This window comes from Puntigrus tetrazona, chromosome 13, assembly GCF_018831695.1.
Source record: "Puntigrus tetrazona isolate hp1 chromosome 13, ASM1883169v1, whole genome shotgun sequence".
In the NCBI taxonomy this organism is placed as follows: Eukaryota; Metazoa; Chordata; class Actinopteri; order Cypriniformes; family Cyprinidae; genus Puntigrus; species Puntigrus tetrazona.
In genome coordinates, this window is record NC_056711.1 from 8,024,148 (window position 1) to 8,042,866 (window position 18,719).

The 18,719-nt window shown below is 37.4% G+C and overlaps 1 protein-coding gene across 33 annotated transcripts in view; it reads left to right on the forward strand.

Moving 5' to 3' along the window:
• The window catches only part of camk2g2 (calcium/calmodulin-dependent protein kinase (CaM kinase) II gamma 2), a 49,622-nt gene extending 32,638 nt beyond the window's left edge, over nt 1-16,984 (forward strand). For 2 of the 33 annotated variants that reach the window (XM_043256347.1, XM_043256352.1), the window contains 10 exons: nt 1,384-1,424; nt 4,484-4,561; nt 6,455-6,499; nt 6,861-6,915; nt 9,869-9,973; nt 12,029-12,160; nt 12,578-12,653; nt 13,160-13,254; nt 13,591-13,839; nt 14,296-16,984. In XM_043256347.1, coding sequence (XP_043112282.1) covers nt 1,384-1,424; nt 4,484-4,561; nt 6,455-6,499; nt 6,861-6,915; nt 9,869-9,973; nt 12,029-12,160; nt 12,578-12,653; nt 13,160-13,254; nt 13,591-13,823 — 860 coding nt within the window. In that variant the 3' untranslated portion in view covers nt 13,824-13,839; nt 14,296-16,984. Of the gene's footprint in view, nt 1-1,383; nt 1,425-2,160; nt 2,194-4,483; nt 4,562-6,454; nt 6,500-6,860; nt 6,916-9,868; nt 9,974-12,028; nt 12,161-12,577; nt 12,654-13,159; nt 13,255-13,590; nt 13,840-14,295 lie in introns of all 33 variants that reach the window. The other 31 variants (XM_043256353.1, XM_043256361.1, XM_043256349.1 and 28 more) reach the window with 20 other exon arrangements.
• Nucleotides 16,985-18,719: the final 1,735 nt, after the last annotated feature.

Genomic DNA, 18,719 nt, shown 5'->3' on the forward strand with positions numbered 1-18,719 from the left:
TAACTTTCTAAATTAAATTAAAGCTAAATTTTTAGCCGTTGTTAATCCAGTCTGTAGTGCCACACGATCCTTCAGAAATTATTTAAATCTGATGAGAAACAGCAATTGTAATAGAAGTATTTTGTTGTAGTTTTAAAAGGCTTTAATGCCACACTTGATAAATTTAATGCATTCTTGCTGAAAAAAAAAATAATTAAACTTACTGATCCCAAACTTCTACACAGTAGTGTATGTAGGAGGACTTTATTGGCCATCACCCTCCCTTCTCTCTCTATTGGAAGTAGCATTGACTATTTAAAAAAACTCTTATTGACCCATCACTAATCTCTTTAACTCATGCTAAAGTAGTTTTTGATCCATTCCATACATCAACAAGTGCAGCAAGCAAACTCATTTGACCCCATTATACAATTTTAATTACGAGACCAGTTTAATTAGAAGCACAACAGCTGAACAGGTCAGAAAAAAAGGACTTATCGTCGGACCACTCAGTCCTCTAATGAATCAGCAGTTCAGCTCTAATGTGCTAGAGTGAACTGAAGCAGACATTGGCTTCAGTTTGTCAGATCTGCATGGAGTCTTGTGCAGGAGAAATGCCTTCAGTGATGACAGCAGGCCAGACAGGAGATGCCTCTGCACAGCATGGACCCAGCATGAACAGAAAATCCTCTAGTTTTGCTTTGATTTGCTTGATTATTTTGTTTGCCACAGCTATTTTTCTTTTGAATAATCTGTTGATTGATTTATCTTACCTTTTTCCCTTTTTGCATTCTTTCCTTCCTCTATCTACTTTCAAAGGTAAGGGAATTTGAAGATCATACTTAGAAAGGCTACTCGTGTCTGCATTTTTTATTTTTATTTTTTGTGCATATGTGTTGCCATTGTGTCTCATTAGTTCTGTTTTGGTTTCAAACCATGTTTCTGCTTATGAGAACACGGGGAAAGATGTTCATGAAATCGGTTTCACATCAAACTTGAGTTGGTCTTTCATGTTTCTTGGTAGCAGGGCTTTGACATTTGCTTGCTCACTGAGAATAGGTGCCATTTTACAGTGCTATGGATGTTTTTTCTAGTCATGTGACTCATTCATTTATTACTCCATATGCTATCATAGTATTTATTCATATTTTATTTTTATATTTTCAGTTTTTTCAAGTTTTATTAATTTAGTTTTGTGCTTTTAATATTTTTATTAGTTTTATTTGTTAATTTATTTTATTTTAGTAACTTAGTACTTAAACTTGTGAAGGAAAAATTAAATTTGAATTTCTTATACGCTGAATGAGCAACATTTACGTGTCAAAAAGTCAGTTCATCAAATGTTCGTTTGGTTCTGAATTTGTTTGTGTTTTTTGTTTGTTTTTCTCTCCTCTCATCTTTCAGCATGCAAAAGTTTACTGAACAAGAAGTCCGATGGCGTGAAGGTAAGCCCAACACACATTTTTATAAATCTTTCTCATTACTTACAGTACAGTAAGTTCTTGAATCAGCATTGGAATGATAAAAAATATATTGTTTTTGTATCATAAATGCACAATTCTTCTCCAATTTTTTGTTTACAAGATTTTTCCTGGTCCATATTTATTTTCCTCCTTTTAAGGACATGTTATAAACAGAATTGACAGTCAAGCTAACCAGCAAATGGTTTGCATAAACCAAAATGATTAAACGCTCTCTGTTTCTTATTTCAAATGATTAGCTGTTTACTTTTTATTAGGCTGATGTATTTCAGTGTGATCCCCATAATATCCACCCCAAGGAGGCCCAAGCAAAAAGCATTCGGCATATTACAATATACCATTCTTGACATTTGCTCATTTGTTAGTCCTGAGTCATGGCAAAGAGAGATGGCAGAGAGACTTACTCAGCCCTGTGCCGTCTCTGTGCATGCAGTGAATCGTCAGCCTTTCACCAAGCAACCGAGAAGCAAATGCTTGAAATGAAACGAGTCTCGTCAATAAATCGATTTCAGCAGTTTCAACTGTTGCTACTAAACACCTGTCACATCACACACGGCTTTGCAACTTCTTGTGGTTGTTCATTTCTCCTCTCTCTTTCTTCTCTGTGGGATCTAACTAGCAGCTTTATTTTTTTTCTGTGTTCACTGGCCTGTTTTTTTATGCTTCCCTGTTTTGCCCTCCTCTGTTTCACCCTGTTCAGAAAAGGAAGTCAAGCTCCAGTGTTTATTTGATGGTGAGATCTGTTCCGTGTCTCTCCCCTTTTTCTGACTCTCCCTCAACACTTTCTCACTCTCTGGCTCTCTTTTTTTTCTTGGTTGAGATGCTCGAGAGTTTGTTTGGGTCTTTTTTGTCTCATTGTAGGATTTTGTGAGTCATAGGATCATCAAACATTAACAGAGCCATGTTCACCAGTTCAACTCTGTTTTATTACATACACGCTCTTATAATGTAAGCCCATTCTCCTTGAAGTCCATTCTTCATTACCATTGCATTTCAGTGCTTTTTTGGTGAGCCAGACCAGGGTTTTTGTCTGAGGTTTCTCCCTGACCTAAGTTTGGTCCATCTTCTGCAAGGCCCTGATAAGCCTTGTGAGCTTCCTCCAGCTCCCTCTCCACTTTCACAGGCCTTTAGAATCAGTTGCATGTAGCCACTGATTATGACCAAGGCTGAAATTTGCTGAAGTGGACAAAGGGCTCTTACTTGGTGCTCTTGAATAGGAAAGAGAAATTAAACGCTATTGGAACACACTGCCTAAAGACAGACAAACAAGCCTTTCTCTCACTGGAACTCCCCTTTTTCCCACAGTCCATAGAGCGCCAGTGATTTCTGTTGCCATGGCAATAGCTGCAGTGGCTGTGACATCAGGTTTGTCCCAACAAGTAAAGAGCCCCTTGTTTTAGTTTTGTTTATTTTTTAAGTTCTCCTTTTTTTTTCTATTTATCTTTTTTATTTAATTTTATTGTGGTTATAATGATGTTTAATTCAGTAAATTTTTCCCCCTGAAGAATAAACACTTTTTCTTTTGTCGTCAAGCGTTTGATAGCAAATTACAGCAGAAGTTGATGCCTGTGAGTTAGACATGGCAGTTCAGTTCCTCATCGCAGGGGAAGCTCAGTTCTGCATTTTTATTATCTAACAAACATCACAGAGGTTTTGAGTGCATAAACTGCCATTTCTCATGCCTTGAGTTTCTCCATCAGGTCTGGACACATGCACACCCTGACCTAACTTAAAGGTCACCAAATCATAGTTTTATTGATTCCAAATAGACTTTTGGATACAAGAATCGATCATCTTTAGCATCTTCTGTTAAGTTATACATTTTCAAAAGCTTTTTTCATTCATTGTATTGTAGTATTATAAAATATATATATATATTGACAAAATTTAAGAAGTTCTTTGTAAACATCTAAAAAAGTTAAATGAATAAAAAAATTACATTTTTCAGCAATGGGGTGATATAGTGGAGGCTAGTTTCTTTCAATAAATGTATTCAGAGTTATTCTTTTGGTAATGAATAACTTTTGGCTGCTCTTTTGCTTTGAGTGTTTGTTAACCTGTTGAATCTTTCTGTAATGATTCTTGACTGTTCTTTTCAAGAATCGTCTCTGTTTTACCATCGCCTCTTTCTTTCTATCTTATAGTCAGACTTTCTTTTTTTTTTTTTTTTTTTAAGTTGTACCCTGCATTGATTAACAAAGTAAAAGGTCTGAGCGCTGAAGCTTTTCACTGCATGCACTAGTGGACTATCAGGGTCTTGTGGCTCCATGACGGTAACAGTGGCTTTTAGATGTTACTGCGCAACAAAGTATTGTAATAGTATATCTACCATTTAGCATATTTACATTTTTCTGCGAATAAAAAAAAAACTATTTATCTGTAGCCTTGAAATATTTCTTTGAATTTTATTGGGGTTTTAGCACTGGAGGAACTGTTTCATGAATATATGGAAATATATTAACATTTAATAACATTGCATCAAATTCTCCAAACAGATGGTTGAGAGATGTTTATGTACACGTAGTAGTAGTAGTAGTAGTAGTAGTAGTAGTATACAAAATTGTGTTAAAAAATAAACTGTTCTCTGTAGTCATATTTTAAGAATTCTTAAACAGTTTTAATAATAACAAACAAAAAGGAAGCAGCCGCCATTGCTTCATTATTTTTCATTTTGTACTATTATTCACCATCAGTCGTTTAAATCTGTATAATCAGTATTTTAATTTTGAATAATCAGCGAACCTCTCACAAAAACAAGCACATACAGTTGAGCGTTTTCATTAATTCAAGTAGAGCTAAAAGTGCTTATTTCACAAAAGTGTGTCATTAAAGGTGCTCTAGGGCACGTTACGTGACTGTTCTTTTATTTCTAAGCAATTGTACCCATACAGGTCCCCTTACATGCTGTACTGTGGCTTTTCGACGTATGAGCTGAGGCTGTCGGTTCTTAATGGCACTGAACAAAAATCATTTTGTGTTGTCATTGTTTTTTTGTTTTTGTTTTTGTTTTGTTTTTGCCCCAGCCACAGACAAACAACAACAAAAACAGTGTAGTAAGCAGCAGCACCAAAGACAGCAGCATATCATCCACTGCACCAATGGTACTTCATCTTAATTTTTTATTTCCTTCACTCATAGTCTTTCCTTTTCTTAGTCCTAAGTCTTTGTTTAGTACAACGCTTTATCAGTTTGTCCCATCCCTGTTGTGTTGACTTCCACCACCCATCGCTCAATCCACTCAGATGAAGATGTGTGACGTTGCTCATGGTTTTTGATGAGTTAAAACATCTGGTTTGTGCTTGTGGATTTCTCTCTGACTTCCTATTTTACCCAAACAAACTCGCAGGAGACGTTTTACAACTTAACAGGCAAACCCTGTACTTTTGAAAAAAACTCCTAACCATATTAAAGTGAGAGAACTTTTTTTTTTTTTTTTAAGCAAGTTAAATGTAGATAAAGCCTGGTTGCACCTTTTATTAATCTCAGTCGAGTCTCCAAGGGTAAAACAGGATCATTTTATGTCAGGAAGCAGAGCTGTTCTGTTTGTTCTGAAGATGCAATCCCTAATTTTCCATTATGGGTAATGCTCCTTTGACGAATGGCTGTTACCTACAGAGGACATGAAAAAAAAGTCTAAAAGTCTGAGATTATTTTATTTTATCGGCATGAAATGTGATTAAAACCAATTTAAAATCACATTTTTAATTTGGTTTTGTCCTCAACTGCACATTCATGTTATGTCAGTTTTTTTTTTCTTAATTTTCAGTAAGGTCTCAGAGTTTTGGACACTACGTTGTCCTTGTCCTCATGCTACACTGTGTGACTGACCGATACGCTCGTCCTGCTCAGCGCCCAGACCTTGAAGTTGCTCGGGCTGACAGGCGATGTGGGGTTTTGTCTGAACTGCATCAAAGGGAATGAAACTGTAATTGGCTCTCGGCATGTAGGGACTGCATCTTCAAGTCTGCGTTGACAGGTTGCTTACTAGAGGGTGTTGTGTTAGTGGTGGTGGAAATGAAGTAGAATCTAGTGCGCTAGACCGTTTGTTTGTATGTGGGGTGTGTATGTGCAAAGGTAGGATCAATGCTTTGTGCTTTCAGGAGAAATAACATACTGTGGCATTGAAAGCTAACTGTTTGTGTGGTGTTAATCATTTCTGTTATGTCTGTGTGCTGCTGGTGACTGGGGGTGGTCTTGGAGAGAGACTCGTCAAGCTTAATGGCTATTTCCTCTTCCACTGTGTTTTTGTGGTTAACTATCCAATCCTTGTTTGCATTTCCATTAACCTTCAGTTCCTTCGTATAGTGTCCTTCATTAATATTTAGTTATTGTATGCAGCGGCCTCAGAAAGTATTTAAACATGTATGCATTAAACATGTATGAAATGCCATTCCATTTCATATAGAACCTTTTATTTTAAGGTAAAATACGACAGACTTGCTTACTGTATTTTTGTTTTATATTGATTTTGGTTTTCAAACATTGTCACATAATTGATCTGATTTCTTAACTGATTAATTGATTGAAACATTAACAAAACATGTACATTTAACAAAACTAAGTTGCATTTTACTTTCAAGAAAAAAAGTTTTCTTGAAAGTAAAAAAAAAAGTAGCATTTATTTTAAAGAAATATAGCATATTTATTTTATTCTTTGTATACACAAAGTTTTAGTCTTTGTTTGTAAATGACAAATTATACCAAGTATCACTTATTATATTATTATATCATACATTATATTGTTCATTTTAATGCCATGTAATTCAAACTTTAAGTGTAAAATAAGTTCCAAAATACACTTTGGGGCCACTGTGTATACATAGGATCAAGTCAAGGAACTTAAATGCAGAATTCTCCAGTGTCAGTGTTTGATGTAGCTTCTGGCTGCTGACAATCATGACAGTAGTGTAGGATCATCGTGCTAGTTGTGGAGTTAGAGTCCCTACACCCTCTTTCCTCAGCCCTGCATGGTAAACTCTCTCCTGCCTCCCCAGGAACCACAGACCACTGTCGTGCACAATCCAGCCGATGGCATCAAGGTAAGCCACCTCTTTTAGCTCTGCGTTGAACACCAGTCATTTGAGACACTTCCAAACCTTCACAAATATGACTCAAATGAAGGGGGCTTGCCCTCATGCTGGGTTGGCTGGTTTGTGCAGGGCTTGGTGTGTTCCTGTGAGAGCTTTGTTTGTGTGTGAGGGTGTGCTAGGGTATATTTGTGCTTGCGGGTGATTCTTTATGTGTGTGTATTTGCTGATACACAGTGTGTGCACTGTATATTGTTCCACGTGGTTTATAGACCCTGTCTGCAAACCTGTATTTCTATACTTCTTTTCCCGTCTTCCCACATTCATACGACCATCCCTCCATTTTGCACATTGTCTCTCTCTCTCGTCACAGGGGTCTACAGAGAGCTGTAACACCACAGAAGAGGAGGACATGAAAGGTAGGAAAGGTACTCTATCAACTTCATGTACTCTGCATGTTTTTCTCTTGTTCTCTGGGATCTAAAGAATGTGTGTGTGTGTGTGTGTGTGTGTATTGGTGCAAATATTACTCAAAAATGTCATTAGTTAGTGTATTAAAGGCATTGTTTACACCTGATGTTTAGATATGTGCTTTAACAGATTTTTTTTAGACAGGGTCTGTGATTTTGTGACCACATACAGTTCTGTGTTAAGGTGTCCAATACTTCACCAAAACATTGCTTTCAAGACCACTTGTATCTTTGGCCTATGTGTGCGAGTAGATAATATCAGCAAGATTCCCAAACATTCCTTTTGCAAATTGTAAATATCCACTGAGAGTTTTGCATGACCAATGCCCACGTCAGATGGTATCATCAAAACAGAGTTATCAGCTCAACATTTTTGAGCCCATATGGGATTACATGAAGAAACAGAAGCAACCAAGACTGTATAAATCCATAAAACTTTGAAAGTTGGAAAGGTGTTTAAACCAACCAGCCTGCAAACAGTTTCAAACTTTATGAAAGTGTAGTGTAGAGATTTGGTGCTGTTTAAAATGGTCACACCAAATACTGATTTGATTTAGGTAATGAAAAGTCATGGGATTATTGTTTTTAAAAAAAGAAAAAGTAGTAAATAAATATCTCTCAGAATTACTTGGGGATGGTTGCCACCAATGTATCAAAAGTTAATTGTGGTTAATAAGTGCCATGAGTATATTGCATTCAGGCACCTTCTTATCTTAGAAACACAAATAAATATACTATTAATGAAACCTGACAGATTTCCGTCCCTCTGCATAAAGTCCATTACATCCAAAGGCAATTGATCATTGTTCATAAAGCTAAATGAATTCCATATGAATTGAATTAATTTGCTCAAGTATTTTAAATAGACATGGTCAACACACATCACATATGGTAAACATACAGGCCCACTTATGTCTCAAAATTGTCGCGTGTCTAGCCAGTAAGCTTGAATTTCCATGCATCATATCTGATGAGCACTATGTATGCGTGGTGTGCCGTGTATATTTGTTTATTTGTATTTTACATGGTGGGTATACTACTAATTCAATGTTTTTGACTACTTCATGAAACGCTTCGGACAGACTTTTGCCAGGTGTAAATGGGTTCAAGGCTAGTACACTTTCCAACTCTTAAAGAGAAATAGTGGTAATAAGGGCCAGAGGGAATAAATATTACGCAGTGAATAACTGACAGTGAGATTTATCCCAGTGCACTGAAAGGACCTTCATAGCATGATAATTGCTTTGAGTGTGCATTAACAGCCAGCTGTAGACACATTGCTGGTCACTACAGCAGCAGCTATAGAGTAGTGTGAGGCACCTAAACGGGGTCAGACAGACTGATTGCTATCATGAATCAGCACAAGCTTTGCTTAGAAAAGGAGCCGTGCTGTGAATGCCAGAGTTACCATGGCACTGATGAATCACAAAGTTTTGTGTTTAAGTAATGAATGTCCACAATATCTGAGGGAATAATAGTTTTACCGCACTGACCTTTACAAGCAACAAATACTACTACTGAGAATCACAGAGACTCCGTATCACATCTCTGTATGTTGTCTAAGTCACATGGTGCTTCACACAGCGTTATTACACAGCGGTTTAATTCAATTGTACACAACCCTGGCATCATTCATCATCAGATCAGGGTTGTTGGGTTTTTTTTTGTTAAATTCTGAGTTATTCTGAGCTTCTAGACTGTCTTTAGAGGGCTCTTAGATAATAAAACATTACCTTACTTGAATCATTTCTATTCAATCTGAGATACACAGGCAGAGGTTTAATGGGTCAATAGAGATTCAGGATCATTCATTACTTAACACTAATCTATGTTTGATAGTCATGCAGTATATCGGGAATATATTTTCAGAAATAGATTATCTAAGGATGCATTAATTTGATTTAAAGTGACAGCAAAGACTTCATAATGTTACAAAGTATTTCTGTTTTAAGTAAATGCTCTTTTAAACCTTTTTCAAAGAATCTGATACTGTGTTTCCACAAAAATATTACACATCACAACTGTTTTCAGCTATGTTCGTTGAGCAACAAATACTAGAATGATTTCTTAATGGTCATGTGACACTAAAGACTGGATTAATGATGCTGAAAATTCAGCTTTGTGATTACAGGAATGTAATTCAAAATATATTCAAATAAAAAGTTGTCATTTAAATTTTTGTAATAGTACTTTTTTCAGTGTAATTTGTTCAATCAAAAAAATCTTACATAACTTTTTAACAGCTGTGTATGTGTATTCATATCAAACCTTTTAAAACTAAAAAGCATAAGAAGTGTAATTTACTATGTTTTATCCACTTTTGTTTTGGGGAAATGTTAGACTTCTTTTTTAAGGATTGGGTTTCAGTGTTTTTACCTAGTTTTATCTTGCATTTATTTATTCATTCATTGAAATATCTAAACACTTTTAAATACTAATAGTTCTTCCAACAGCGGGTCTCTGAGGGTTAAACCTCACAAACCATTGACTTGCGTCACAGCCTAATGGCCCAAAGATCTCACATTCTATACCAGGGTGAAAATATGTCCCAGACAGAGAAGTCTTTCAGCTTTTTCTGAAACTTCATGTAAATACAAACAGTTGTATAACATGTCCTTATATAGAGGTAGAGACTTCGAGGTTTAAAAAATATTGCTTTTTAATTTTGAATCAACATTTTTTTCACATAACATTACCCTTTATACTAATTGCTTTCTGCACGTTATGTTTTAGCATGTGTTTGTTTTTGTGTACTCTGTTGTGTGTGCTGCTGGTATTTTTGGAAGATTATCATGCAAATTATGTCATCATTTCATATATAAATATAGCACAAAAGCCTAGTTGGAAAAAGGCTTGTGGTATGACTTACCACAACAAATGTCACATTTTTTCCCCTAATTGTCTGTGTCAGTATCGGTGGGTGGGGCTAGCAATGACAGTGCAGTGGTGAGCCAGTGCAGTGCCTCGGAGGAGCCAGCTCCTCAGCCCGAGGCCTCCCCCCCCTGCCCACCACCCAGTAAGTCAACTGCTACAGCAGTGACCTTATCAGCTGTTTCTACAACTCCCTATTGGACTCATCTGATCTCTATCTCACATGTTCTCCGTTCCCACTGTTCCCACTGCTAACTGAGTAACTCACCTTTCTAACCTTATGCTCCAAAACAAATCTGGCTGAGATGGACTCAACAGACTAAATACTTTAATTTTAAGGTTTGGCGTCGTCATGAAAGGGGTCATATGATACACTTTATTTTTATTATTATTGATGCATTATTGTTGTTGGTTTAGTTTTGTTGCCGTAAAAGCAGTAGTTCAGTTTGTGATTGTCCATTTTCCAAGCTCTCGCTGACCCTCGAATTAAACTACGTTTTTGTTGTTTTGCTTCTCAGATGCGATTCTTAAAAGGATAAGAGTATAGTGAATACTATATTGCAGTGTTCATCTGTGCCTGTGTGATGCAGGAAGGTTGTGAATATTTGGACTGAGCCGTTTCAGTAAATTCTCTTAGTTTTTGAGAAGAAAAAGCTCAATTTGAAGTAATTTGTAGTATAAAAAAAAATTTGATTCCTTATGATATGACCCCTTTAAGACAATAATATGGCAGATTTTCAATATCCAAAAATAAAATGCACATTTGCTGTTATCCACATTGTACACTTATTAGCGCAATCAAGGACAGATATTGTCACCTGATTTTGAGTCTCTCGCAGTCCACCATCTTTGCCCTTTACTCATGTACATCCTCACCTCTGACATGGAAAGAATTGCACTGACCTTCTCAGTCAGAGTGACCTTTTCATTTATTTATCTGTGTGACACTGAATACTTTGAGTGTGACAGATGAGCAGAGGGCCCGTGCTGGGACTGTACACGACAGACATCTCTCAACACATGCACATAGTGTGTGTGCATAGATCTGCTAGTGGTGGCTATAGCTCCTCTTGTGTTCTTCATTAACTCCTATCGCTCATGCTGCTGTTGTATATAGTGTACTCCCACAACACATAACACGGGCTGTATTGTCTTTGCATCTGTCTGTCTTGGCTGCATGTTGAGTTCAGCGACTGCTCAAACCACTGAACCAAACTGCCGCAGGTTTCTCTTTAAAAAAAAACCATGAGATCTGCCACCATCTGCTGGACTGTTAAAACAAATGCTACCAGCTATCTGATTCAGTATGCTGCAGTATTGCTACTGTAATCCTCTAGATAATTGTCATACATATTTATCAACCCATATTTATTCCATATGCCAGTGTATGTTTTCTGTTCATTAATCTAATTCAGTAATCACCTCATTACTGAATTTAATTCTGCAGTGTTTTCTATGTGACACGCAGTGGATAGCAGTGCAGTGGTTTAAGCATCATTTACAGCTGCTTTTTATTTATTTTTTGTTTTTGCATATGCTGTAATCTTGGTCAGTGGTATCCCATTATAGTATATCCCATCATAAGGTTTGTTTACATCTTTTTTTTATGCGTTTATTTACATTTTTGTTTATTTTAATGTTATTGCTAATAGTTTATTAAGGGATCCACTGATCATGACGTATGAATTAGTGACTGAATGTTCGGAACAGAATACTAGTTTACTACTAACTGAACACTGTGCAGTATACATTAAAAATATTTTTTTTATGTAAAATAATACAAACAGAAAAGTAAATAATTGTAATCTCAGTTTGTATTAATTTTTTTGCACATTTTTGTCAGACAGTTCTCTCATCAGATAAGGAGTCAAGCAATGAAAACTTTTGGCTCATCTTCTCCAGTAGAAACGGAAGGTGAATTTGAATGCATTGCATTATGGGATGCATTATTCATCTCTGTTTAATACTGCACATTTTGTCAAATGTAATAATAGTTTATCTAGATATTTCATGACCCTGAACATTTGCATATTGTGCACAGTATACATACTATATATTGAGTATGTAGTAAGGTAGTATACTGTTCTGAAGCAGCATGTGTCTCAAAGTAGTGCTCTTTTTGTTTATCATACGTTTGTTTTGGCTTAGCATCTCTGTGTGCTTAGTTGCAGCTTTGTTTATTTGTGCCGTTGTCTTGCAGCCGATCCACCACATGATGTTAAGAATGTTGCTTGGAGCGGTTCAGGTCAGAGCTCCTGTCCTGATTTAGAGCCTGCTGTACCTGCTCCGGCCTCCACAACACCAGGGGGCAGCAGCGTGCACAGGCAGCAGTGTAAGTCTTAGACTGTTGATTTAGTGACGGATATCACGTTCCCCCCCCCCCCTAAATGTAAATCCTGGCATTTCCCTCTGGCTTTACCAAAGTCCCTGCAGTTAATCACCCTGTAAACAGTTCTCTAGTGAAACATGGCCATTCATAGGGTTTACTTATTAGGATTCAAGTGTTAAATGTTTATATTTTATGGTTGGGTTGTGGTTTCTCAGCTGGTTGAAATCAGAAGTCATTTAAGACTCAGAGTGCCTATGATAATAATGCTTGACGATCTTGACGGCACCCAATTACAACCAAAAGTTATGCTGAGCTGAATGTGAGATTTCAAGAGCAGTTAGGAAAAAAAGCCGGTTTGCGGTTTTTAAATAATGGTTGTGTGTAAAACTTGATTGTTCCTCCCATTTCTCCAAACACCAGCCCGAAAGCAGGAGATCATTAAAATCACAGAGCAGCTGATTGAGGCCATCAACAACGGAGATTTTGAAGCTTACACGTAAGTACTGTTTATATTTAATGATTAAACACATTTGTTTGCGCTGTGCATTTTATGGATTTTTATTAAAGTTCTTTCAAATCATGTTCCTGATGTACAGCATGCATTTTGTAATGGTTGTATTAATTTCTGGACTGGTTTTTACGTAATCTTTAATGAAAATACACACATAATATCCAACTGAATCTATTAACATTTAAAAAAGCATATATTGCAAATGAAATATCTTGTATTAAACAACAGGAACAAACACTGTATTTGCAATTTTAAAATAACCTTGCTGATAATTATTCAGGGATATATCAGAATTTATGGTGGATATAGTATCTTTGAAAAGCACAAGCATGTTCGCTTATAACACACATGAAACATTTTTGTGTAATGTTTGAAAGAACAAATTTTAAGTACGATTATTTTCCAAAAATGAAACATTCTAGATGTTTTCGGCTATTTGGTTGAAACTGAATAGTGGTTTGCATTTATCTCAGTAACCTTTACTGTTTCAGGAGGATCTGTGACCCTGGCCTGACCTCTTTTGAGCCCGAGGCACTTGGAAACCTGGTTGAGGGAATGGACTTCCATAAGTTCTACTTCGAGAATTGTAAGCCCCATGCTTTTTAATGTACTAGTGTCCGATAAAGTTGTATACGTTTGTTGTACCTATTAATAACATTCTTTTTGTGCAGCCAATTCAGTTAAAACTCCTGGCAGATTTTAATTTCAACCAGCTCCAACAGTCGAGAAGTTTCTAATGAGTTTAAGACCTTGGTTAACTGATTTAGATGTGTTAATTTAGTTAAACTGCTACATAGTGTCCCTCTAGAAACAGGTTTGGACGTTCTTGAGGTTAAAGGGTACTGAAACTAACCCGTTTATATATGTAACCAGCTTATTTAACAGAATATGTCTTTTATCTACTGCCTGTGTTTGACTCTAGTGCTGAGTAAGAATAGTAAGCCTGTGCATACAACCATCCTGAACCCTCACGTGCACCTGATTGGAGAGGACGCCGCCTGCATCGCCTATATCCGACTGACGCAGTACATGGATAGCCAGGGCCGGCCACGCAGCAGCCAGTCAGAGGAGACGCGTGTGTGGCACCGCCGAGATGCCAAGTGGCTCAACATCCACTTCCACTGCTCTGGAGCACCTGCCGCACCTCTACAGTGAAGCACACAGGGCAAAGGTACTGATTGAACAACATCTTAAGGCCCGGATATACTTCAAATGAAATATAACGTCATTTCGAGCAAAATGTTTGACTCCTAAACACCTTTGAGCTACCATCGGTATGTGGATGCGTTCTGAAACTTCACCTTCTTTGATGCTGGATTTTTCCTGGTTCTTTTCTCACTCAGCCGAGGTTAGGCATGAGAGTCTCCGAGTCACTAGATGCATAGCTGAGCTGCCACAGATATATACGCGTCTGTACACAGAGGGACGATTAATTCCTTTGTTTTTAACAATATACCTTTTGTTTTGATCAAATTTACAGGCTTACTCGCCAGCATCGCAACACGTGTTTACATTAATCTACACCCTACGCCCTGCTTCCCAAACTTCATTCGAAGTATATCTGAGCCTTTAGTGTCAACACAACAAGCAGAACATTATTTAGTATTTTTTTCTGTTCCTTCCTTAGCATGCCTGAATACTAAAGCTGATTGGAGCATTTCTTCTCCGTGCACGTCTTGCCGCCTGGAGCCCGGCCAGAAGAGAACCTCTTGAAGTTTTGAAAACGTGAGGGAAAAAATTGACACAACTAAGAAATATATTTAAAAGTGGCCACCACTTCAGTCCAACTCTAGCTAGATGTGGGGCGGGCGGCCACGGCAGCAGCCCTGCCTTCTGGATGCTGCATGCTTCTAATGCCCACACGTGGCACTGTATTGTCTTTACCCATAATCCCATAATGTCTGCTGCCCAACATTCGGAAATGGTGTTTAAAGTATTAATAATATATTGTAAAATATTGAGATCTTCACTTGTGTAATTAACAGCTGGTAGAGATGGGAGTTAGGATCAGAAATGTGAATCTTTGAAAATCACACGCCGTTTTAAGGGTAAATGGTGTGAGTTTATTACGTTTAAGAAAACATTTTCCTGTTTTTAATTTTTTTTTACACAAAGAATGTGATGGCATGACATATCAGAGGGAACGAAAAAATGTATCAGATGTTGAAGCACCAAAGTGTAGACTTTAGATGTTGAGAAGAGGATGTTTTAATATTGCTTTTATTTTCTTTGAAATTAAGGAATGGGGTTGGGAAAGATTTTTTTTCTGGCTTTCTGTAGTGTTTTTGTGGATCTCTTGGTTTTTATCTCCTGAATGATGCTGTATTTGAAAGTATTTTGTGTTTTCAAGAATTGTTTTAAAGTGGGACACGATTTAATATAGTTGTGCATAAATAGATATTTATAAAGAGAAAGGACAAAACAGTGTGTGGTGTCCAAAGGAGGGAAGGGTGGGGAGATTGTGTGTTTGTGTGCGTATAAATGTTTTTGTTTTTTTGTTTTTTTCTTGGGTTCAAGATGCTTGTTGCTATGTAGTGTTTTGCATAAATCTTCTTTACACACGCTTCCACATGAGGCCTAAACTCAAGTTGGGTTGGTTTACTTGCCTTCCTGTATGTGTGCACCCATAACCTCCCGGCTCTTTGAACCTGAAGTTGCAGAACTCTCACATAGATTCGAGTTTATGTTTCCTGGTCCCCAGGGGGCGCTAAACACTACACACAACACGCTCATAGCCCCTGCCCTCCCTCACAGAGTTACTAAGCTCATCTTTTTAGGCTTCCAGCTGCTGTGCATATCATTTTTTAGACTATACGCATGAGGAAAAAATGAAATGGCCTGTACTGTTTTGCACATAAGCTTGAGACTCTATGCTGTTCTGTTCACTTTTTGTGGACTGCTTTGCAACTTCAGGTTATGAAATCCATACACAGGGGTCCACGCTCTAGAAGAAGACCCAAACTGTCACATTATCCCTCCATGAGTGTCCGTACACTTGTTCTGATGCTGTTTGCGTTGTCTCATCATACATTGTGACTTTAAAAGACTTGATTGTGGTTTGTCCTGACCATCTATAGGCAGGATTTTGAATGAAAATGACTTGATGAATGCAGTTCCACGGTGTTTTGGGGTCCATTTTGTGGTAGAATCTTTTCAGAGTATCTTGATCTCTTGTTTTATTTCAATTCTTTTCAGTATAACCTGTAAATACTAATGCAGATCATTGATGAGGGATGAATCGAACGTTCGTCTTCATCCAGATGCACGTACACACACAGTCTTTCAGCACACGCAACACAGTGTTTGATAAACAACTCGCATAGTTTAAAAAAAAAAACTTTTTTTTTGGTTTGGGTGTGTTTAAGCACATGGACACATTGTGCTCCCTTTAAAGCTTATCTGTGTGACTGTCATACGTCAGAACACTGTTCTCGACTGTGTTATGTAGATCCTGTGTGTGAATTGTGATGCCTGGGGATTTAACGTTTCCCCTTTTATTCTGTGCTAAGCCATTTCTTGTGACATTTTACCTTTTGAAGTTGGTCCAAATGTTGCACCCAACCCTATATGTTGAAAAAAGGGAGGAAAGAGAGTACTCCTACCCTAAAGGCATCTTGTTAGTGAGTTCACTTGTCCACAGATGAAACCGTCTGGCACTGTGATGTCTGCCATACCTTCATGCTGCGCTCTCTGTTGCCCCCTGCTGCAGTGTGTCTTATAACTGTGTTCTGCCCTAGTCTCTGGCCACTTCTATCACTCGTAGTGTATCCTATCAGATATGTCCTTGTTTAAAAAAAGAAGTGCAGTTTAGTCAGTCAAACATCCATAAAAAATGTAAATGGTTAAGAAATGTTTCCAGATGCAGGAAATTGTAGTTATTGTATTTCTTATGACTGTTAGATGGACACAAACGCCTTTGTATGCGAAGTGAATAATTCCTGAACTAAATAACTCCCACAACCAAACCATATATGCAGTTCAGCAGAAGGAAAATATGCATGTGTAACTTTCTGGTAATAATTTTCACTGTCTGTGTTACCTAAAATTGAATTGTGTATATATTACCTGCATCTTCAAGGTAAATGAAATGTGGCTCTGAGATATGGTTTCCAATGCTAAAATCAAATGCTAATTTTGTAATGAAATGGACTAAAAGAGAATAACAAAGCTTTAGCTTGGTATGTTTCCCCATTCTTGTCAGTTTTTTGCATTGTAACCATATATGATGGGACTACATATGCTTATACTCTGAGGTTTAATTGGATGCTGGATTTTTGCATGACCATACAATTAATAAAACTATGAATTTAAATCTATCAAGTGTTTGTTTGAATGTTGTTAAACCATCATACCTTTGTTATTATTGAAACCTTTGGAAGTATTTAATAAAACATCATGTCAACATCACTGTCTCTGCTCTCCTGCTCAGTGTACATTTGAACCAGGCACAAATGCGCGTAGACCTTGCTTGCATTTTAGAGTTGGACTGTCAGCGTATCTGAACCATTAAACTGGTTATTATTACACATCAACATATTGTGGCTGAAACTGTAGGCTTGTAGAAATGTCTGTAATGGTATGTCTAACTTGTTGGCTAGGTGTAGTAAATCCTCTGGAACACTAAATAGGGCTTACTGCAAAATGACTGAAAAGGTTTGAGATCCTCTGTTGTGGAACTCTGCAGTTGCATAGATGACTTATGAATTCTGATATATTGGAAAACACCAACCCACGAAAGGGTTGAGCTTGTACAACTAGCAGTGGTCACATATGTTACTGTACCTGTGTAAAATATTTTAGAGCTCATTGGTTTCATCCCTGCAAGAGCGGATTCCAAGTCCTCAATACCAATCTTGCTGGACCTGTCTGCAGCTTTTGACACACTTAACCACCAGATCCTTCTGTCAGCCGTCATGGCAAAAGGCATCTTAGGAACGACACTCCAGTGGTTTGAGCCTAACCTCTCAGATAGGTCCTTCCGTCTTGGAGGGGAGAGGTGTTAAAGTAACAGCATTTATTTACTGGGGTGCCTCAAGGCTCAGTTCTTGGACAGCTTATTTTCTTTATTTTCTGTCATTTGGAAACACTGCTTTCCATATAACTCTCTCCATTCCATCCTGATCATTTGATCTCAGCTGCTTAGATCTTGGCATGTCTACGACCTTTCTTGCTGAATTAAGTGCCATCCAAATTTCTTTATTCTGCTCGCTAGGCACATCAACCATAATACTTTCCAGAACAGTCAATGACCTTGGAGTTGTGATTGATTATCAGCTAACCTTCATAGAACACATTGTTACAACTGCCCAGTTCTGCAGCTTTTCCTTACACAAAGATCAGGCCCATTTATCCAGAACACATTACACAACTCCTGGTTCAAGCTCTTGTTCTGCTTTCTTGGCAGGTCTTCCAGCCAGTTCTGTTAAACCCCTGCAACTAATCAAGAATGTGGCAGCAAAAGTAGTCTTCAACTAGCCAAAAAGACTGCACGTCACACCTCTGTTCATCAAGTTTGTGCTGGCTATCAATAGCCACTCTTATAAAAGAAAACAATCTCTGGCTCTGCACCCCTTTCCTAAATTCCCTACTTCACACTTATGTTAGCCAAAAGCTGGAATTCAAATCAACAGCATGTTATAGTGCACAAAATCACTTTCACATACTTTAACTTTAACAGTTCCCTGCTGGCGGAACTTGATCTGAGCAGCTCTTTAGCCATCTTCAAAAAACAGCTAAAACACATCTCTTCCATCTGGACGTGATTCTCTAACATTAGCTATGCTGTTCTATTCTATTCTATCTATTTTTTTTTTCATTTTTATTTACTAACAAACTGAGACTTGCACTCTGTTCTATTCTGTTCTGACCTATTTTATATATAAACACTGCCACTCTGTATTCAATTTATATTCTATCTGCTTATATTATTTATTATTTGAAAAAATTATCTCGAGGCTCTAGCTCTACCACTCTGTATTTAATTTCTGTCCTCTATATACTTTGTTACAATTGACTAGTGCTCTCTATTCTTTTTCTATTCTATCTACTTAA